Raw genomic sequence first — 23063 nt, forward strand, 5'->3', positions numbered from 1 at the left:
CAAAGTGGTTAAAAATATATATTTTTAGATAAGTGTTTGTTATATGCCTTTTGATATTTAGTATGAGATAATAAGTTACCTTTGAGGACCAATAATTTGTTATTTGTATAATCAGAATCAATCTAATATAACATAAGAGATCTATTAGAGATTGTTAAGTGATTGTCATTGCAGGGGCATTCCATCAGTGCTAGTTAGGGTCAGTCCAGTTTAGATATTCTAGGTTATTAATTGTAGTATTATAACAAATAATGTAAAGCTTAACGTTTAGGTACATTTATTTAATTAAAAAGAATAAAAGTAAGCCTATGGGATGGCACACATAACTAGTATTTTGGGAAAAGGGACACTTACTATAGGTCAGAACATCCATAACCTGTTCAATCTATATACATCAGACTTCCAATACGACTCGGAGTCCTGTCACGTGCAAAAGTTCGCTGATGACACTGCTATCATGGGCTGCATCAGGAGTGGGCAGGAGGAGGAGTACAGAAAGTTAATCAAAGACTTTGTTAAATGGTGCGACTCAAACCACTTACACCTTAACACCAGCAAGACCAAGGAGCTGGTGGTGGATTTTAGGAGGCCCAGGCCCCTCATGGACCCCGTGATCATCAGAGGTGACTGTGCAGAGGGTGCAGACCTTTAAATATCTGGGAGTGCAGCTGGATGACAAATTGGACTGGACTGCCAATACTGATGCTCTATGTAAGAAAGGTCAGAACAGAATATACTTTCTGAGAAGATTGGCATCCTTCAACATCTGCAGTAAGATGCTGCAGATGTTCTACCAGACGGTTGTGGCGAGTGCCCTCTTCTACACGGTGGTGTGCTGGGGAAGCAGCATAAAGATGAATGACGCCTCACGCCTGGACAAACTTGTTAAGAAGGCAGGCTCCATTGTAGGATTAAAGTTGGACAGTTTAACATCTGTGGCAGAGCGACGAGCACTAAGCAAACTCCTGTGAACATGAAGAATCCACTGCATCCACTGAACAGTGACATCTCCAGGCAGAGGAGTAGCTTCAGTGACAGACTTTTGTCACCGTCCTGCTCCACTGACAGACTGAGGAGATCGTTCCTCCCCAACACTATGCGACTCTTCAATTCCACCCGGGGGAGTAAATGTTAACATTAATTTTGTTTTAATTTTTTTCATGTTTATTACTATTTAATTTAATATTGTTTCTTTGTATCAGTATACTGCTGCTGGATTATCTGAATTTACCCTTGGGATTAATAAAGTATCTATCTATCTATCTATCTATCTATCTATCTATCTATCTATCTATCTATCTATCTATCTATCTATCTATCTTTAAAATAGGATGATACACTTTAGGCTAGCATGTTGATGGTGATACAGGTCAAATGATTAACATTATGGCTTGTTAAGCATATGTATTATAAAATTAGTGAAATGAAGTAATAATTTGGCCCATAGGAGATGGAGTGTCTTATACATACAGTGGTGAACGTGTGGTCTGTGAATTAAAAAGCCCAGATGAAGTCTGAAGATCTCTGAAGATATGATTCCTTAATGTGAAGTTTGGGTATAACCCTTGAAATTGAAATTGAAATGAATGTGACTTTAAAAATGACCCGGTGATTTGCATTTTGGAAAGTAGTGCTGACATCTTCCGAATGGAGGATTGACACCTACTGTCCACAAAATGGCTGCTTTAATGTGACAAAGGTGGCTCAAGATTGAGACCACAGCTGGGTGTATATTTGGGCAATTTTATGAATGAGTGTGTTAGGATGAGAGGATGATCAGGTGTATAAGGACTTTATCTCTGATTATCATTGTGCACAGCAGTGGCAACATAAAACTGAGAACATTTGAGTTAAGATAAATATGTATGCCATCTGTATCACCACCAACAATATTATTAACAGGTCTGATTGTGGATGAAAACACAAAACTAGGTACATTAAATAGTTCTTTCACCATATTTAGGAATTGGGACAGTTCTGACATTATCTGTAAATTCATTTTTAGAAACAAAAAAGGTGAAACCAGCATACTTAGTATTAGCTTTATTTGAACCTGGGAATCATGGAGACTCATGTTTGTGAAGAAGAAATTGCTCTCCTAATGGTATCATTATATTCTTGAATGGTATTTTGCTGCTTATTACCAGTTTTCTAATTAGTTACTACTAGAGTTGCTGTCAAACAAGTGTGCATCCAATTTCTTGAACCGTGAACATCTTCAGCTACAGATTTTGATTCTCTTCTTGATGAATGTGGATAATGAAATACTAAACCAGAAGAAACCTCTTGGGTGAAGTGCTAGTAACTGCTCCCCAGGGAGGTGACCCTCTACGGTGCGCAAAGTACCTGGGTTGAAGAAAAAATGATTATTTCACTGGAAATATATTTCTCCAAGTGAAGAAAAAGCCCTTATTATGGACAATTGTTTTATTATTTTAAGTCTTCTGTATTATTTTGTAACCATCATGGATTATGTTATATTCCCTTGTTATTCAATATTATCTGCACTGTGATTGATTATGCATATTTTAGGGTAGGGCCAGGAAGTCTGTTACTCCTCTTAGTTAATTGAAGTGGGAGATGTTTGGCTCCTGTGCTACCAGAGGAGGGGTATGGGTGTTGAAGATTAAGAAGAACTGTGAGGGGTCCGTATTGGGCTCCGAAGTAGAATTGAACCAACATCCCCTACCTTTCTTTTGGAATCAGGTTAGATGTTGAGGCTTGATTAAGCATCAAAAGGGAGGAGTGTCGAAGGAAAATTTTTATATTAACATAGAGAATAGCATAAAGACATATAACATAAAGACCCATAAAAAGTAATTAAAAGCTTCTTAAATATTAAGATTAAGCATAAATTAGAATGTTAAGCAAATATGATAGGTCGCGCAAATTAACACGCACACGTACCGGTCCCGGGACATAACAGCGTTTTAAAAACGTTACAGCCATGTGTGCATGCCCATCTGCCGTGCATCTCGACATACTACCCATCAAATGAAACTTCAAAGTCTCGTCTTTCCGATGATATAAACCATTTTGACACACAACAACCACAGCACTGACACTAAAGCCTTTTTTACAGAGAAGTACATACTTTTAAGAGTTGACTTTTCCTACCTTTGAAGGCTCCCTGCAAGTCAAACATCAATATTTCCGAGCAGTATTGATCCCATTCTGTCCGTAAGGCTCCAGCGAATATAATCCAGTAAAACGATTAGGTCCAAAACACACGATATATCCTCAAAGGGACAAAAACTCCAGAAAACGTTTCATAACTTGAGACCACGTACGTAATTTTTTTTCATTTCTGTTGATCATATCAGACGTAATTTGTTTCTGTCGGCGATAACCATGCTACAGCATGTTACACGGAAGTGTTAGCTTCTGATCGACACCTAAGTTGGCCAATTACGACGGGTCTGGGGTTGACTGGCACCTCGTATAGCCAACGAGTGTCACAGACAGCTGAACGATGACGTACAACTCCAAACCCTGGTAGAATCTACCAGTTTGATTGGACACTGTGAGTGACACTCAAAACTTACAGCCAATGAGCAGCCGAGCATTTTGATATGTAACTTGCCATACTAACTTGTAAACAAAACGATCGGAGCTGCGCGAAGGTGGCATTTGTGCCAGTCTGCAGAGTTGGTGCGTGGTTGTTTATTGTGATTTTTTTTCGCATTTTAAATATGAATAAAGTACAGATAAAGCGTAAATAAGCGCTCGATTAAATAATAGATGCATGTACGCGCCGTGAAAGTATTCAATCGGCCCTATAGACGTCTAATGGCAGAGAGCGACATGTGACACGCCCTTGTGCTTCGGCCTGCTAGTGATTGCTGCCATCAAGTGGCACATGGAAAAACGCTGAGCTGTGTTGTAACAGTTTGTAAAAAAATGTATATAGTTTGTGTGCATTTTATTAAAAAAAAAGTAAAAAATAAAAATATATATATATTTTTGGCCCATAAGACTTGTATTGACTATTTTTACATAGAAATGTGTATTTTTTATTGTTTTTATTATTTTTATAACTAATAGAGTGACACTGTGTGTAGATATAGATTCCTTTAGGTGTAAGCTTTCAGTAGAGCCCTCATTGATATCTGTGGGTTGAAGCATTCAAAAGTTATTACACTTTTCCATATGTTCCAAAATGTGGATAATGGTCCCTCTAAAAGCCCCTGGGCATGCCCACATAAAACTGGTGTAAAAAATGTCATTTTTACAGGTATTCTTTTCAAATTTGAAATGTGAGTAGTCAACAAGTTATTCTGTTGGTACATAGTGTGTTTCTGTCCTCACCTACCTACTGCAGCTTTATTTTCCTTTATTTTCATAAAAAAACTTAGGCGAGAACAAAAAAATTTGTTTTTTTTGTGAGTTCTAATGTGCGTAACTTTTGATCAGTCACACCTACAGTGATTCTGACTACTAAGGGTGAAACTAGAGAATGTTACCTTTACAAAGAGACCAAACATGTGTTTATACTCCAGATAGTTCAATAACAGCAATGATTCTAATTTGGAGAGGTCGAATTACAAGCGATTTAGCAAAAATGACCCCGTTTGATAAGGGGTTAACTAAAAATCAGTTATATTGTATCATTTTTTAAACTTACACCAAAATATCTAGTATAGGAAATTGGAAATTGATACACCGAAACCAGCTTCGGAGAAGATAAGAGTTTGACAACACCTGTGATCCAAGGCTTAGGAAGCTAAGGAAGCGATAACAGAGAAAAATGGCTCTCGAAGGCGAATATCGAAAACCAGCTGGGTTGATTAATCAGCAGAAAGACAACAAAAGGCTTTTGCTGTAAGCAAGGTCACACTGACATAATGCATGAAGAGAAAATCTTAGTAAATTCAGGCATTAGCAATAATATTAGAAGAAGATATTAGAAATTAACTTTAGTGTAGAAATTAAGACAAATCAAGCATGCCAAGCAATGATCAAATGAAAGCACATACTATACTTCTTTTTAATTAAAGCTTAAGCTTCAGGTCACTATTATAAAAAAGTTTGGAAGGTTTAAGAAAGGAAATGATGAGAGGAAACCCATATATGGAATTGAAGCCTTTGGCCAGTTAGAGAAAATGGGAACAGCATAGAAAAATAATAAATACCAGGAGGGGGCCAGTGATAGGAAAGTAAGGAGATAATAAGGGTTCCCATGGGAACTCAAGGTTCGGCCGGACAGGAGTAGAAGGGAGTCAGAGAAGATGGGCAAAAGAGGTCGGTAAAGATAGAAAGTGACATAAGAAAAGCCCAAAGATGGTAAGAGGAAGCCATCCAACCAGTCTTAGACCAATCAAAATAAGCCGAACAGACACCAAGAGGAATAATGGACAGTAAAACTAGGTGCAGAATGAGCTAATTGAATGAGTTAAAAATGATTAGAAATTGTTATAAAAACTTAATTTGCTGTAATGTTCTGGGCTCGATCTGATTTGGCCGTATTGGGTTGAGTCCTTGTTATTTTTTGTGTTGATTTATTGCAATAAAGCCTTAATACTCTGTCTGTCTATCTCGAGTCCTAATAACATTTATTTTTTAGGTAAAAAGCCTTCTGATGATGAATTTTTTGCCACGACACGTGGTGTTTATTAATGAGCAATAATACCAGTAGAGAAAAACATCAAACACAATATTGAGAGCAAAGTCTGGATATATATAGTCTTTAGGAAAAGATTACGAATCAATAAAGTTTCTAATGTTTTAACAATCTCCTGTCAAAAGCTGTAATGTCCAGTCCTATAGCATCCCCTTCTTTTCACAGGTTGTAAAGTAATCAACTACAGCTTAGACCACAGCATGTCTTCATCTCCCGAGCTGTACACCAATGTAGTCCTGGTGCCTTTCACTCCACATGTGATCAGATCATCAGTACAGCTGGAGGGTCTCCTGAATTCCTGCTCAGCTCAAACAGATGGCACTGTGATGGGTACAATTCAGGAGAACAGACTGACTTTGATGTTAACCATCTATGGCAGTGCCCTGTGTTTAAGGTCATCTGTTTGGTCTTGAGCTAAATATCATGAAGATAGAGAACACAATTTACAGACTTTACACAGCATGACAGGCTCATTTCAAACGTCATGTGACCCTGAGGGACACTGGCACCATGACGTCACTGGCATCACCGCAGCCACTATGACACAAACACTCACACAAGGCTCTGACCACTGTCACGAAAGAAAGAAAGAAAGAAAGAAAGAAAGAAAGAAAGAAAGAAAGAAAGAAAGCTTTGGAGTTTTCAGTATACTTTTTATTTTATTACTTTTAATGTCTTTTAGATGAAAGCGTCACCTAAGAGAGTAAGTGTAAATATAGACATCCATCCATCCATCCATCCATCCTCTTCCACTTATCCGAGGTCGGGTCGCGGGGGTAGCAGCTTAAGCAGAGAGGCCCAGACTTCCCTCTCCCGGCCACTTCTTCCAGCTCTTCCGGAGAATCCCAAGGCATTCCCAAGCCAGCCGGGAGACATAGTCCCTCCAGCGTGTCCTGGGTCTTCCCCGGGGCCTCCTCCTGGTTGGACATGCCCGGAACACCTCACCAGGGAGGCGTCCAGGAGGCATCCTGATCAGATGCCCGAGCCACCTCATCTGACTCCTCTCGATGCGGAGGAGCAGCAGCTCTACTCTGAGCCCCTCCCGGATGACTGAGCTTCTCACCCTATCTTTAAGGGAAAGCCCAGACACCCTGCGGAGGAAACTCATTTCAGCCGCTTGTATTCGCAATCTCCTTCTTTCAGTCACTACCCATAGCTCATGACCATAGGTGAGGGTAGGAAGGTAGATCGACTGGTAAATTGAGAACTTTGCCTTACAGTTCGGCTCCTTTTTCACCACGACAGACCGATGCAGAGCCCGCATCACTGCGGATGCCGCACCGATCTACCTGTCGATCTCACGCTCCATTCTTCCCTCACTCGTGAACAAGACCCCGAGATACTTGAACTCCTCCACTTTATATAGACATATAAACAAAAATATCTCTGGCACAGTAACATCACACACACACAGGACACACAGGACACACGAAAGAGCGCAGACCCTCAGATGTGGAATGGAGAGCACTGCTCAGGTCTATATGATCAATTTCACTGCTAAGCTTACAAATCAAATATTCAATCCAAATCATCATCTTATTTGTTACTCACCCCATTATCTTCAGAATTAAAAAGCATATTCTGACGTTTCCAGCGCTATTAAGAAATGGATCATCAATACGGAGTGTTATATCTTCAGATCAGACAACACAGGAGATGTGACCAGAGGTGGTGACAAGTCAGAAGGTCACAGATGAGCAGATTTGACAAATGTCAGTCATCCTTACTGTTTATTCACCAAACACCATTGGGAGTTTATTATACAAAATGTAAATTATTAGATTTGTATTTTGTAAATACATAACTGGTATTAAAAAGATTAATTCAAATAAATGTTCTTTTCTCACAGAGAATCTTCCATAACCTAACAAAGCTGCTCTGTCCTTAAAGCTAATGACAATATTAAGAAATCTCCACTAAATCTCCATTTGATCAAACCCAAATCTTTCCTCCCCCTCAGCCTTGCCATTCATTTAATACTGAGAGTGGCCACTAGAGGGGGCAGTTTGGCTACAGAAGAGTCAGCTCACCTGTCAGCTCTGAAGGTCATGTGACTGTGTGATCGTGTCACCCTTATTTTTCTCTTAATTCATTTAAATTTTAATTAGTTTTAGATATAATATTTAAAGTTCTTTATATCAGGTTTTTTATTCCTGTGTTTTTATTTCATTCTTATTTCTTTTACTCTATTCTCTTCTCCCCCTTCACTGTCCTTTCCCATGTGTGTAATATGGCGGGTGTCCACTAGAGGTCGCCACTGCACTTCAGTCCCACCCCTCAGTCCTCCTGTTAAAGTCTCCATTCGTCTGACTCTCTGATTGTTTCTCATTTTCTCCTTTCATTTTTCACTGCTCAGGATTTCACTGAATGCTTTCTGCTTTTATCTTTTAGATTTCCTTTTTGTATAAATTGTTGTGTAATATTCAGAGTGGCCACAAGAGGCAGTAGTTTGGCGACTGACCAATCAGTGACCCCTTCTGTCCATTCCTTGTCTTTCTTATCTGATTTTCAATTTCAGGTTTGTGGACAAGGTGGGCCAACCCTGGACGGGGTGCCAGTCCACTGCAAAGCCACACATGTGCACCCATGTCAAGTGTGTGCCAACTGACCAAGAATTCATTTTTGAAGATGTTGGAGCTTTCAGGGTACCAAGAGTGACAAATCTGGGGACAAGGAGGAGGTGCAGTTTAAAGTTTAATGTGACATCAACTAAAACACCAAACTCTGTCAGTATGGCTGACATCTGACTGACCGGTGAGTCCTCGTCTTCAGACATTCACAGTGAATTCATTCTGAAGTGAAGGACCCTTTAAGTGACCAATGGGGGGTCACAAAATGTCTGGTGAGTGGACAACACTCCAGTCCCATCTGTCACTCTCTGCTCCTACATATAGTCACTATTCAAGAGCTCTCGATACTGAGTCTGTATAGCGCCTTTCAGTTGTGCTGATCCAGCAGGACCACATGCCTGTCCTACTTAACAGGTGACATTAAGTGACACTTGGGGGTCTCAGTAGTTGTTGGGGTGTCAGCCTGAATGACATGTGGCTGTGAATCAACAGTGACTCCTGCTGATCAGACTGGTATTTGCAGGACTAAGGTGTCTCCGCCCCTCACTTTGACACACACACCTTATTCGCTACTCAAACCCAATAATAATAGACACCCCCCCATCCACATTCTCATTCGCAAATTCAATCACAGAGGTACTGCCCCCTCCATCCCACCGATCCTGTAAAATTAATTTCACCCTAAACTACAAACTCAAAGAGGACCTGCGCTTGTGGGGACATCAAGTGACCGGTGAAGGGTACTTACTGTTCAGTGGTCACATGGTGTCAGATGGCTGATTGTTACACTGGAGTGAAGACCAACCCAAAACCCAGGATAGAGTGGCTCAGTGAAGGAGGTGTTGAACCTGTGCAGGAGGGTCATTGTGCGTGAGACGCTATAAAATGACAGAGAGCCAGCAGGCCAGTCCAGAAACACACCTATTCTGGGGCTGTAGGGGGCACTGATTACAGTCCTCTTATTATTGTGATGCACAGAGTAATTGGAATGAGACCACTGCAAACTCCAGGACTTTTCGTTGCATCCAATGAGGCTATCTTTGCCCTTTCCTTTCCTGCTCAGTCCTTTATATGCGACTCCAATCATCATGAGCTCTCCACTGCACTCCACCTCCCAGTAACAGCAAGTCCCAGTCAGAGCCTCTCTGCACAGAACTTGTTCAAATCTGTCAGGATGATCAGGATACCTAGTCCACATCCCCTCCCATGTCACCTTCTTGTTCCCTTCAGACAGACGGAGGGCTCTGTGTGCCGTGTTGAAGTCCAGTGTGAGGGGACCGAAGTCTGAAAGGAGGGAAAAGAAAACGAGTGATGAAATCTGGGATTGTGTAACGGGACTAGGGGCGGAGCACAACACAGACAATTAACAAGAACCAATCAGGAGCTGCGCCGATAACAAAGAGCTCATCTGATTGGACAAAATCTGTTGGATTTAAAATAAAATTCTGGAATCACAATAAATCCGAATCCCTTTTATTGTCCAGTACTTCATGTGCAGGAATCTGACTTGGTAGATTTGGAGCTCCTTATAACAGAACACAACATCACAGACAAATAACAGAAATAGCTGAAGTGAAAAAGACAAACTTCAAACCAAGTGGTAGGATAATCCAATTATAAAGGAGATGTGCTGAGAGTGATGTGCCATTGAGAGTGTGAGTGTGGAGTGTGTATTCCCATGTTACACACACATGTCCTCACACTGTACACACACACACACACACCTACACACAGTCTCTGACAGAACACATGAATACACACAGAAGACGGCTAAGTCACTGCTAGGAGAGGCTGTCGCTCTGGCTAAGAAACTCTGGAGGTGTCTGTTAGTTTGAGTTTGAATTGACTGAAGCGTTTGGGAGTTTGTGTGAAGAAGTGCTGAGCTGCTGCGATGAGTCTGTGGTGGTCCTTATGAAACAGTTAGTGACACGAGATGTCTACAGTTCTGCACAGATGAGGACAACAGCAGACCGCATCACACGCTCTCATTTATTTATGGAGTGTGCCGTTGGTGAGCCAAACCAGACACCAATGGAGAATGTGATTACACTTTCAATTACAGCTTTGTGAAACTGAATGAGGATTGGCTGTTTAATATTTAATTTCTTTATCTGGCATAAGAAGTCCAATCGCCGCTGTGCCTTCTTAGTGATGTGGTGGTGTTCATGTCCCAGCTGAGAGTGTTTGTGATTGTTGTGATCAGAACTTTGAAGGAGTCCACCATATTGACTGCTGAATAATTCATTTCTAGTGTCAGAGTTTGTGACTGCTGTTTGTGAAAGTCAATGGCCATTTCCACTGTCTTGGGGGTATTGAGCAGCAGGGTGTTGAAGGTCACCAAGACACAAAACGAGACCCCTCTTTTCTAGAAGATGTTTCATTGCTGTTAGTAATTAGACCAATAATGGTGGTGTCATCAGTGAACTTAATGATTTAACTGAAAGATCAGTGGACCTGCTGTCATTGGAGTACAAGGAGTAAAGTAGGGGGGGCCATCCACAGCTTTGAGGGGCACCTGTGCTGATACACAGACAGTCTGAGAGGTGGGAGTCCACAAAATGTATTGTTTCAGGTTCATCAGAAAACTGTAAATCCATTCACAGATGGAAGGACTAAGTTCAGTGTGTAGTAGTTTTCTTATCAACAGCGCAGGGCCAATGGTGTTAGAAGCTGAGCTGACGTCTACAAACAGGATTCTGGTGGAAGTTCCTTTACAGTCCTGGTGCTCGAGCAAACAGTGAAAGCCCATGTTGATGTCATCGTCCACAGATCTTTGTGCTTGAAATGCAAACTGAAGATGGTCGAGATCAGTAGCATTGACAGACTTCAGATGGCTTAAAAGAAACCATTCAAATGTTTACATTAAAACTAACGTAAGAGCAATAGGCCTGTGATCAGTGAGACAGCTTATTTTATCACTTTTAGGAACAGAAACAGAAGATTTAAACCAATCAGGTTGAGTGAACTGAGTGAGAGACGAGTTAAAGATGTCTGTGAAGAGAGGAGCGAGCGGCCTACACAGGTTTGATTATGTCAAGTGAGACAGAGTCAGGGCCGGCTGACTTCTTACACTTCTGTGTTGTAAACAACTTCCTGGCATAACGTAGTCAGAATGACCCAGCGGAATGCAAAGTAAAGCCCGGTATGCGTTCTTCATGGAGTAGTAGCAGTCATCTAAAGTCTTATCATCCCTGGTGGGCCATTTAACAAGCTGTTTGTATCTGGGAAGGTCGATGGTGAGGTTTGTGTTATTAAAGTCACCCATCACTGTAATCAGGGAGTTTCCACGATTGTTCTCCAAACCAGTGATATAATCTGACAAATTCTGGGTGAGACTCTCACTGCCCAATCGGCCCACTCTTCTTGACCTTTGATGGACTTCTTCTCCCAACTGTAACTTCCAGCTCTTCCCATGGATATTGACTTAGCTCATATCGGACCACTTCAGAACATTTCAATGTGATTTACACCATATTTGAGAGGTCTTACTTGTATGTTCTGGAGGATCCATGATCTGCACTTCAAACAGAGCTTTGTGATGTTTGCTCCAGAATGTCTCGATGATCTTCTCATTTTATTGTGTCTTGCATAGATTCAGCACAGTAGCCCCCTAACATTAATGAGCCTCCTCCATGTTTTGTGTTTTTTCTTTAAACACTTGTTTTGTTTTCTGTGGACACAGAGTTGCTGTGACTTACTGTAAAGCTCTCGTTTAGTTTCATGCAGCACTGTGACTTGTCAACTTGTGTTTTAGAAAGCTCCAGTCAGTTATTTATTTTATTTTTTAGTCTTTCATAAGTGGGGTCTTCTACCACGGAGCCCACTTTCATTCAGTAAGTGATTGATGGAGCAAATTGAAGCTGTTGTACTTTGATCTTGGAAGTCAGCCTGAATCTGTCCTAATGTTTGCCTTGGTTTTTTCTCAACCACTGAAGCTGTCCTTCTGTTCAATTGGGGGTCCATTTGCCATCTGCAGCAGCATTCAGTGAGTTTGGCTACAGTCCAATGGACCTTTAACTTCTTGATGTTAGTTACTGAGGCCACAGGAACATGAAGCTCTGTGGAGATGGCCTTGTAGCCTTTACCTTGACTATGCTGGGCTGTGACCTTCTTCTTTTCCTCCTCTTCTCTTATCCATGTCCATCCAATGTGATACACACAATGACTCAGCAAAACTTTGTGAGTGCTGAGTGACTGAACACCCCTGCAATTCTCATAGTGGACTGATTCTTAATCAATTATGTTTTTTAAAATCTGATGGTTTCCACAAAATTTCCCATGCCATCTTCTTTTGGTTTATTTCCTACAATGTGTTAAGTCATGAATAAATAACAAAGTTTCTGCTCTATGGAGAAAAAAATAGCAGATGCTGAGTACTTTTGTCAGCTTTACCTTATTTCACATAAATTTGTGATTCATTTTTAATCCAATGCTTGTTGCTGCATCTGTATATCCATATACTGTTTATGTATATGTTAATGGTGAAGGACATTGGGGTTTTTATGTGAAACACACTGAGCTGCTTCCATTTAATGCTATATGATGCAAAAATGGATTATTATTATCAATATTATAAGAGAATGACTGAAGCAGAAAGCATCAGAAAGAAGACACTGGAATACAGAAAGAGATAACAGCAGGAAGTGCAAAGAAAAAAAATAAACAATAGAAAAAGGACAAAGGACACTGGAGGTGAGACTATTATTAGAGGTGGATATGGCGTAGTCAGCAGGATTTCATTTTTATTTCCCTTGAGTTCTCTTGACACTTAAGAGACTCAAGTCTAACAGACTGCTTTGGAGCTTCCCTGTCCTGAATCTTAATATCCCATAATGCACCAGTCACAGAACCCCCATCACTTTGAGCCCATCAGTCACACCACACTCACATAATTCTTTCTGCTGGCTACACTTTTACAAGGCCTGAGATATTAAAAGTGAAATGATGATAAATTCAATAAATTGACAGTCTTACATTGTAAAAACTCCTCTCTGCTCCGAGGTTCAGGAAGTTGTAGAATGAAGATTGGAGCTTCACGACCTGAAAATACAAAGAAACGAGAAGAATGGAGAATGTTAAGATTAGGGCTGCCAGTAGAAGTTTTTTTTCATTGTGTTTAATCCACGTTTGCTTATGAAATTAATCATGATTAATCTCACATTACATTGATTATTTCAGTTTTATTGGTATCACTAGATTAGGTGTCTATAAAAATGATGTACGTACCATTGAATTTACCTGTTTAATTACAGAGTAACTAGGTGTTATTACCTGTACTTACTGTGTAATACAGTGGTTAAGAACTTAACTGTATTTTTCATTCCACAATTTACATGCAAAACTAATAATTATGGACACTTAATCTGAAGTGATTCCATTTTATTATTATATCCTATGAACTGCATCATCAGAGCAGCAATAATTATAATAATTTCAGTATCATGATATACTGGAAATAATTCTTAGAGGATTTCAAATAATTCAATTTATTGTCAAAATGATGATAAACAACAGACAGTATTTTGGACATGTCTGTAACATTCCTCAAGGCCGCTGACATCATTATTTAACCTTCTTAACCAGTTGCTAAGGCACACAAGTTTGTTCACATTTTCAGATTCCAGAGTAGATCTCTTTTTGTGCACAATATATAAAAGAAAAAAGGTAGCTGCACAATGCATCATCGAACAGGAGCATCAAAGACAGATTTTGAAATGAAATAACAAACCACCTGAGTCACAACATCCTAATTTTTTTAGGTTGTAATCCAATAGTTTGCTTTTTTGTATTTATTAATAGTTAATTTCTATTTTATGAAATAAATAAAATTACTTAGCACAGCATTGAGAGTTGCCTCTGTGATTACTCGTCATGTTTATTTTGAATGCTTACAGTTGCAGGAGCTCTAGAATGAATGTCTAGTTAAAGAAGGCTCTTTGTTATCGAGGCAACTGTTGTTACATTACAGCATTAGGTGCCACACTGTTCTCAGCCTTTTTAATGCATGGTTTGAAGAAGTGATCACTTACATAAAATAACCCTAAAAGCAGCAATTGAAATTCAGGGATGAAAAATTTCAGGATTTAATCTCCTTGCAAATATTACACTCACAAAAAGCTGCCCTTTCTGTGTTCATAGTTAGCTTAATAACGAGACACTTTATCATCACTTCAACAATTACTAAAACAACAATGCTACAATACATAAGCAGATGTCTGGAAGCTCATAACTCACCCGCACAGTTCCAGTAGTTTCTCCAGCCAGGTTAGTTTTTGAAACTCTGCAGATGTTAACATGGCCAGCTCTTCATTGCCATGTGTGTATACTACTTTGATTTTATACAGAGAGATGTCTGAAATGTTAGTTTTAAAATGAAAGTTTCTGCTGAGAATAATCATAGATGTCTCTTCCATTGTTACATTAATGACTTAACTCTTTGAGGGCTGAATATTTTTTGCAGGCAACTCAATTTTCTGAAAAGCACACAAAGCAAAGATTTCACATGAAAATCAACGTAAAACATCTGTTGCTGGTGCCTGTTCAATATCTCTGGTGGTTGTGTAGGAGCAGCTCGTTAGCCGGTAAGAATGTGTGGCAAGCCAGCTGCCTGGCCTGTCTTCACGTGGCAGTGCGACACAATCTGATTTGTAACTCCTGTCATCGTAAGTGGTGGTCTTCCCAGGTGAACGCTGCCACTGGTGCATAAGCTACCTCACTTGCATTATTGATCTTCATCTCCAGATCACTTGCATCAAAATCGGAGCCCAACCAGTCAGTGTCAGATTTGGTGATAATACGCAAAATGTCGTCCATGGAGTACTTTGCTTTGTGCATTCGCTTTGGTCTTTCACCAGATGTCGATGCCATTTTAGAGGTTATTTGCTCTTTGCTACTCATGCATGCAAAGGTAATCAAGGTCAAATTAATGAAGCTAATATTCTTCTAGCAAAGAGAGTCGAACTAAAACATAATGGTGAGTTTTGTTGCCATTTATGGCGAATTACCTGAAAGAGTTAATCCCACATGAATTGAGAAGTGCAATGTTCATGATTTGTATTGGGATAAAACATTTGTATATACAGTAGTATATAAGGTAAAGTTCAGTTCAGGACATTGCAGCACACTGCATGAGATGAGAAGAAAGGAGAGCAGAAGAGCAGATCAGTGCAGTTCAGATGAGCAAGGGGTGACCAAAGAAAGAACAAGATGGTAAATTATGGAATTTCGCAATAACTTTGTGTTATATCAGTGGATCAAGGTTTTTAAAGTAAGCTCAAGTGTTAAAACATTAATGCTGACAGCTCTATTTAAGATGGAATTTTATAATGTTAAATTCTTTAACACTAATTACAAATGTAATGCAGTTAAAATAAAACAACAAAACATGCAGATCAAGTCTGCACACAGAGCCCACCAGTGTGTTGATGATTCAGTGAATCTGAGTCTAAGTTTTATTTACCAACAGCAGGGCAGATGTGAGGGTCTTGATTGTGGACTTGACTTCTGCTTTAGATACTAACATCTAAGAGCTCCATGATAAGAAACTGACCGAGTTCAACCTGCCCAGTCCAATCCACCATTGGATCTCAGACTTTCTTCCAGGTAGTAAACAGTGCCGGTGCAGTTGGGCGCACACACGTCTGACCTGTTAACCCTCGTCAGCTCACTTTCTGTTCTCCTCTCCTGTGTTGTCAGTTGGCCACAACTCAACAGTTCTGTTCATGACAGACATTGTTAGGCTCCATTTATGTTCATCAGTGCAGAACTGCTTTAGCTTACAGATTTGTTTAAACACACAGTATCATGATATGTAAACTTTATATAGTTTATAATTTGTAAAGTCTGTTATTGTGTTTCACCTGTGAACTTGTTATGTGCACTCAGTGGAGTGTTCAGGTGGTCCACACATGAGCCTGGGGTAGCAGGGTGGAAAATGGATTAACGTGAACTTTTAATGAGGAGCCCATGTGACAGAATGTAAAGGACAGAGAAGACAGCAGAAGCTCATTCAGATTTCATGATATTACAAAGCACTGAAGTTGATCCCAATTCAGTTTCATTTATGTCTTCACTGCTTTCAAGTTCACAACACTTCATTTGTACACCAAGCAGACCCTGCCAGTTTAATACAACTTTCTGTACCTTATTTTATGTTGGTCGTTATGCAGAGCAAATGCAAGGAATTCTAATGTCAAATGAAGAAGTAACTTTTAAGGGAGTGAACAGAAAAAGTAACTCTATGTACATAACCAATCACTGCACAACAACGTTTTTGCTTCTTGAACACTGTTGGGTGTTTCTTGTAGAATTTTGGATGCTGATCACGAATATCACATAAAAATCTACCCAACACGTACTGTTTCAGAGTTTTGTCATGATTTTTTCTTATATTTGTATCCAAACATTTTAGCTCCCGTAAGTGAAATGGTTTGTGCAGCCTGGTCATGTCCAGGTATAGAATCAGGCCAGGTTGGAAGCTGTTCTGTGGAAGTTGACATCCTGGGCATGTCTGAATGAGCTTGATGCTGTCTCAGCATGCTATAAAAGAGACTTGTATACACCGGAGATTTTTATCAGTGGTGGATGTCCATTGTTAAACGTCTTCAATATGAGCTGTAAATGTTTGCTTAACTTCAGTTTGAAATTAGTTGAAAACATTAAAACAATTGTGAGAGTAGACCATTTATCCCAACAAGTTCATCCATCCTATTCACCTCAACTGTCCAAAATAAGTCCAGATTTAAACGTCCCAAAAGTCGTGATTTAGTCGTGAAGTTGTGATTTATTCTGTGTCTATGGCTGGCTCTTTGCATAAAGAAATACTTTCCAACATTTGTATGAAATCTACCCTCACCAAGTTTCCAACTGTACCCCTATGTCATCTGCGAAATTTTATGATATGATTAGAGCTGTGCGTTGCTGCACAGTCATGAGTCAGCAGTATGAACAATAATGGACTGAGTACACAGCCTTGACGTACTCCAGTGCTCAGTGTGGTTGTTCTGGAGATGTTGTTTCCAATCCTGACTGACTGAGGTTTCTCAGGAAGGAAGTCCAAAATCCAGTTACAGAGGTAGGTGTTCAGTCCCAGCAGGCTCAGCTTTTCTGTCAGCTGCTAAGGAATGATCGTGTTAAATGCTGAGTTGAAATCGATAAACAGCATTCAAACATATGTGTCCTTATTGTCCAGATGAACGAGAGCCAGATGGAGAGTGGTGGCTATTGCATCATTTGTTGAACAGTTCCAGTGGTAAGCAAACTGCAGGGGGTCCAGTGAGTGGGGCAGCAGGGTTTTGATGTGCCTCATGCTTCTCAAAGCACTTCATGATAATGGGAGTGAGAGCAACAGGATGGTAGTCATGGAGGTTGGACACGAGAACTATGGTGGTGGTTTTGAAGCAGGTTGGGACGCTGGCGGTGTTCAGGGAGATGTTGAAGATGTCAGTAAAAATGTCTGCCAGCTGGTCTGCACATTTCCTTAGTACTCTGCCAGGAATATTGTCTGGTCCTGCAGCCTTCCGTGGGATGACTCTTCGTAGTGTATTTCTCATATTGGCCACAGTCAGATTTAATGCTTGGTCGCTAGGAGGAGAGGTGGTCTTCCTCATCACCATGTTGTTCTGTGCTTCAAACCGTGCATAGAATTTATTCAGCACATCTGGAAGGGAGGCGTCACTGTCACAGGTGGGTGGTGTTGTCCTGTAATTAGTGATAGCCTGGATGCCTTTCCACGTGCTCCGTGCGTCTTTGTCTTGTAGGAAAAGTCCATGGATTCTATGGCCGTGTGCATGCTTTGCTGCTCTGATGGTGTGGGATAGTCTGGCCCTCGCTGTTCTCAGAGCGATTTCGTCACCTTCCCTGAAGGCAGAGTCCCGGGTCCTCAGAAGCATGCGCACTTCCTCTGTAATCCACACTTTCTGGTTGGGATGTGCAGTGATGTACTTGGAGACAGTAACATCATCAAGGCACTTATAGACATAGCAGGTCACTGATGACGTGTACTCCTCCAAGTTGATACAGTCGCTGTTGGTTGCAGCCTTTCTAAATATGTCTCAGTCAGTGCACTCAAAACAGTCTTGAAGAGCGAAGATGGCTTCTGCTGGCCAGGTTCTCACCTGCTTCAGAACCGGTTTGATGCGTCTGATGAGCAGTCTGTATGTTGGAATTAACATGACAGAGATGTGATCTGAGTTTCTGAAGTGGGGGCGGGGCTCCACCATGTACGCGGCAGGAATGTTTGTATGAATAAGATCCAGCATATTCATCCCTCTCATTGCAAAGTCCTCAAACTGATGGAATTTAGGGAGCACTGACTTGAGATTAGCATGATTGAAATCTCCAGTGACAATAACCAGTCCATCAGGGTGTGTGCTCTGTATGTCTGTGATAGCGCTGTACAGCTCCCAAAGTGCTTCCTTAGCATTAGCACTGGGAAGGTATGTAAACTCCAATTATTTGGATGGTGGTGAATTCCCGAGGCAAATAAAAAGGTCAACATTTAACACCAGGGGCTGAAGATCCGGTTCTCGTAGCAGGCCGAGGTCACACAGTTTGTCCCACAGATCATTCTTTATGTTTTTATATGAATATCAGTAGCAGAGAAGAGTGTCATGCATATATACATGGACACTAGTTGTTCTGATATCCATGTACTACTGAAAAAGATGAAAAAAATAAAATAGCAAATACTACATAAAAACACTATTTTAGTCCGGAGAGGCCGCTGCGAGCTGCAGAGGCCACCTACCCATGTCAGAGTATGTGATGCAGTAAAACCAAAACTATATTTGTGCATAACCAGTAGGTACCTGTCACAATCAGCAAAAACTTTTCAGGAAGCAAGACTTTTCAAAAAAATTGTTGTGCAGTGTAAACTGTCTGACGTCGTGCCAAGGCATGTCATCCAGTGTTCACCAGAGGGCAGCAATATCCAAGGAACAGAAGAAACACAACACATAAAGAAAGAGGAATGTAAGGATTGGCATGTCTGGTGCACTGAGGTTCATAAATGTACAACATGTTCAAAACAGATAGACATACCATTGTACCATTAACACTGTTTAAAAAACTGGTGTTTCATTGTGCTAATAAGATATCTAATATTTACATTAAACATTCAAGAGCTATGAGAGTGTGATATCACTCAGCTAGTCCCTGTAAGGGACTTTATAAAACATTCTAAACAATAAAGACTTAGAGATAAATGTAAAAGAGCAGGCCTTCTTCATGCATCTCACTGTCTCTGTGATCGTCACTTTGGTCCTCCTAATGGACTCTAACAATTAACACCAAAAAGCAGATGCCACACCTGATGGAGTTCTTGCCAGGATGTCCCACTGGCTGATCTTCTCCAGACTCTTTTTCAGACCTGACAGCTCCTTTCTCAGGCCCTCAGAAGAAAAATCAGCCATGACAGTGAAGCTTATCGAGTCTCTATTTGCAGGAAGGACACAGCAAGATGAGAAAGTCTGCATCAGGAGAGAAGAGGGGACAAAGAGAAATAAAATGTAAAATGAATAAGAAGGACCTCCTCTGAACTAAACATCAGTGTGGTGGACGGTCGTCATGGGTTTACATAGAGAGATTACTTTTCATTCATTCATTTGTTATTTATGGTGAAATGTTTCATTATAATGGACCAAAAATGTCATCTACCTGGACTTTCAAAAAGCGCAGAAGTCCATAAGAGGTGTGTCGTCAGACTGTAGATAAGTGGACTGAGAGGGCAACAGACAGGCAGGTGAAAAACTGACTTAGCAGATAAAACAAGGCATTGGGCTCTTTAATGTACTGAGATGAAGTTAATTAGATAGATAGATAGATAGATAGATAGATAGATAGATAGATAGATAGATAGATAGATAGATAGATAGATGTGAAAGACACTATATAGATAGATAGATAGATAGATAGATAGATAGATAGATAGATAGATAGATAGATAGATATAGATGTGAAAGACACTATATGATAGATAGATAGATAGATAGATAGATAGATATGATAGATAGATAGATAGATAGATAGATAGATAGATAGATAGATAGATAGATACAATTTTTGTTCAAAGGGGGACATTTGGCAATTAAATTAAATCCAAAGACTTACACCAGGGGTGCCCACACTTTTTTGTCTTGCGAGCTACTTTTAAAATTACCAGGCCAAAATGATCTACCTACATTAAAAATGCTATATATATATATATATATATATATATATATATATATATATATATATATACACAAAGAGAGAGAGTATACTTTATACATAAAATATATGTTGTCGTACCTTGCATAACTGAATAACCTTTATGGCACAATAACAATTCAATACATTTATGAATACTACAGTTATTGGATTTAATAATCGTCATGTGGGTAAAGGATGACTCGCATAAATAAGTAGAGCCAAATAATGCAGTCAAGGAGCTTTTGAATTCAGCCAAGTGAAAAATAAGAGCTGTCCGATTAACTGCGATTTTAGTTCCCTCTCCTTTCTCTTTATCAGATTGCTTTTTGTAAGGAAGTCAGTATCGTAGTTTTTATGAACAGTTTGAAAGTGCCTTTCCACATTTTCCTTCTTTGGAATAGCAATGATAGATTGACAGATCACACAAACGCACTTCAATTGTGACATTGTGAGAGAAAAAAATCTTCTTCTAATTCCACATAAAGCCCATACCCTACTCAAACAATTTTTTAAAATCCCTTCATTAGTCAATATAAATTGGAAGGCTAACTAGATCACAGCCAGAGTTTTGCAGTCGCTCAGCAGCATTTGATGCGTGCATGCGGGATGACCAGTGTGTTAGAAGAAAGGAGATCTCAGACTGGCCGCCCTGTATGTCAATCAAGTGGCAAATGCCATAGAGAGGATATATGATAGACTAACATTTAAAATTATTATTATTTTTTTTTTATATACTTTATTAATTTTATTGCAGTCCATACAGAGCAATCAAGTTTTTACAAATAGAAAAATTGAGTCAAGAACAGATCGATCCCCACCCCTGAGAGGGAGAGCAAGCCAAACGGCATGAAATGTTATGGCTTGTAAACATATCTAAATTAATAAATTCTCTGTGCTTTATGAGCTTTTTTAAAAATATTACTGATTAGATCCTGCCATGTTTTGAAAATAATCTGTACAGATCCTCTAACTGAGTATTTGATTTTTTCCAATTTCAAATAATATAACACATCAGTTTCCCACTGACTTAAAAAGGAGAGTTTGGGTTCTTCCAGTTTATCAGAATGAGTCTGCGTGCCAACAGTGTAGTGAATGCAATCACAATTTGTTTGTCTTTCTCCACTTTAAATCCATCTGGAAGGACCCCAAACACAGCTGTTAATGGGTTAGGAGGGATTGTGAGTCCAAGGCTGTCTGAAAGGTAATTAAAAATGTTTGTCCAGAATAATGTTAATTTGGTGCAGGCCCAGAACATGTGACCAAGTGAGGCTGGGACTTGATTGCAGCGTTCACAGGTTGGATCATGCCCTGGAAACATTTTGGAGAGTTTTAGTCGAGACAGATGTGCTCGATAAACAATTTTAAGTTGTATAATTGTATGCTTTGTGCATATGGAGCTCGAGTGAATTCTCTGCATTGCTACTTTCCACTCCTTTTCTGATATATTAATTGAGATCTTTTTCCCAGTGTCCTCTTGGGTCTTTAAAAAGGAGGGACTGTAAAATGATTTTATATATTGTAGAGAAGGAGTCTACGTCCTTGAGATTGAGCAATATTTTTTCCAGTATGGATGAGGGTGCAAGATGAGGAAAATCTGGAAGGTTCTGTTTAACAAAGTTCCTGACTTGAAGATAGTGAAAGAAATGTGTAGCTGGAATGTTAAATTTAGAATGTAATTGTTCATAAGATGCAAAGACATTGTCTATATAAAGATCTCTAAGTAATTCCAATTTTTTTCCAGATATTAAAAACTGCATATGTTTGCGAAGGTTGAAAGAGGTGGTTCTTTTGCAGAGGTGCCACAGATAGAAGCTTCTCCATCTTAAAATGCTTTCTACATTGGTTCCATATTCTAAGTGAGTGGAGCACAATTGGGTTATTAGTGTATTGCCGATAACGTGTGTTTATTGGAGCACAGAGCAAGGAATACAAAGAAGTACTGCAGGATTTTACTTCTATTGCGGTCCAAGCCTGTGTATGTTCTTCTATTTGTGTCCAGGTTCTTATCGCCTGTATATTTGCTGCCCAGTAATAAAACTGAAAGTTAGGTAGAGCCATGCCGCCTTCTGCCTTTTGTCTTTGTAGGGTCGCTCTTTGGATGCGTGGATGTTTTGAGTTCCAAATAAATGAGGTTATTGTTGAATCTAATTGCTTAAAGAATGATTTATTAATGTATATTGCAATGTTTTGAAATAAAAAAATGAGCTTAGGAAGAATATTCATCTTATTGTCTTGTTTAATTTTGTTGATATAGAACTTTATGTTCACTTGTGATGTTTTACCCCTAGGTATTTAAACTGTTCTGCAATGATAAAAGGTAGGGTGTCTAATCTAATATTATATGCTTGAGAATTCACCGGAAAGAGTACACTTTTATTCAGATTAATTCTGAGACTAGAGATCTTTTGAAATTCTGTGAGTGCTGCTAAGACTGCAAGTACGGAATTTTCTGGGTCTCATATATACAGTACCATGTCATCTGCATATAATGAAATTTTCTGTTCCAGTCCTTCTCTGATAATCCCCTTTATCTGACCCGTATTTCGACAATGTATTGCCAGTGGTTCAATGGCAATTGCAAACAACAGTGGTGACAAGGGGCATCCTTGTCTAGTACCACGTTCTAGTTTAAAGTAGTATGAGCAAATGTTGTTGATTCAAACTGAAGCTTCTGGGTTAGTATA

The 23063-nt window shown here is 39.7% G+C and overlaps 1 protein-coding gene across 2 annotated transcripts in view; it reads right to left on the reverse strand.

The window, feature by feature from the left end:
• Nucleotides 1-8303: 8303 nt before the first annotated feature.
• LOC120528397 (tripartite motif-containing protein 16-like) overlaps nucleotides 8304-23063 on the reverse strand; it is a 48771-nt gene continuing 34011 nt past the window's right edge. For both annotated transcript variants that reach the window (XM_039752552.1, XM_039752553.1), the window contains 3 exons: nucleotides 19499-19658; nucleotides 13165-13230; nucleotides 8304-9474 (listed from right to left, as the gene is read on the reverse strand). In XM_039752552.1, coding sequence (XP_039608486.1) covers nucleotides 8942-9474; nucleotides 13165-13230; nucleotides 19499-19658 — 759 coding nt within the window. In that variant the 3' untranslated portion in view covers nucleotides 8304-8941. The remainder of the gene's footprint in view (nucleotides 9475-13164; nucleotides 13231-19498; nucleotides 19659-23063) is intronic.

Source organism: Polypterus senegalus, chromosome 4 (genome assembly GCF_016835505.1).
Source record: "Polypterus senegalus isolate Bchr_013 chromosome 4, ASM1683550v1, whole genome shotgun sequence".
Taxonomy (NCBI): Eukaryota; Metazoa; Chordata; class Cladistia; order Polypteriformes; family Polypteridae; genus Polypterus; species Polypterus senegalus.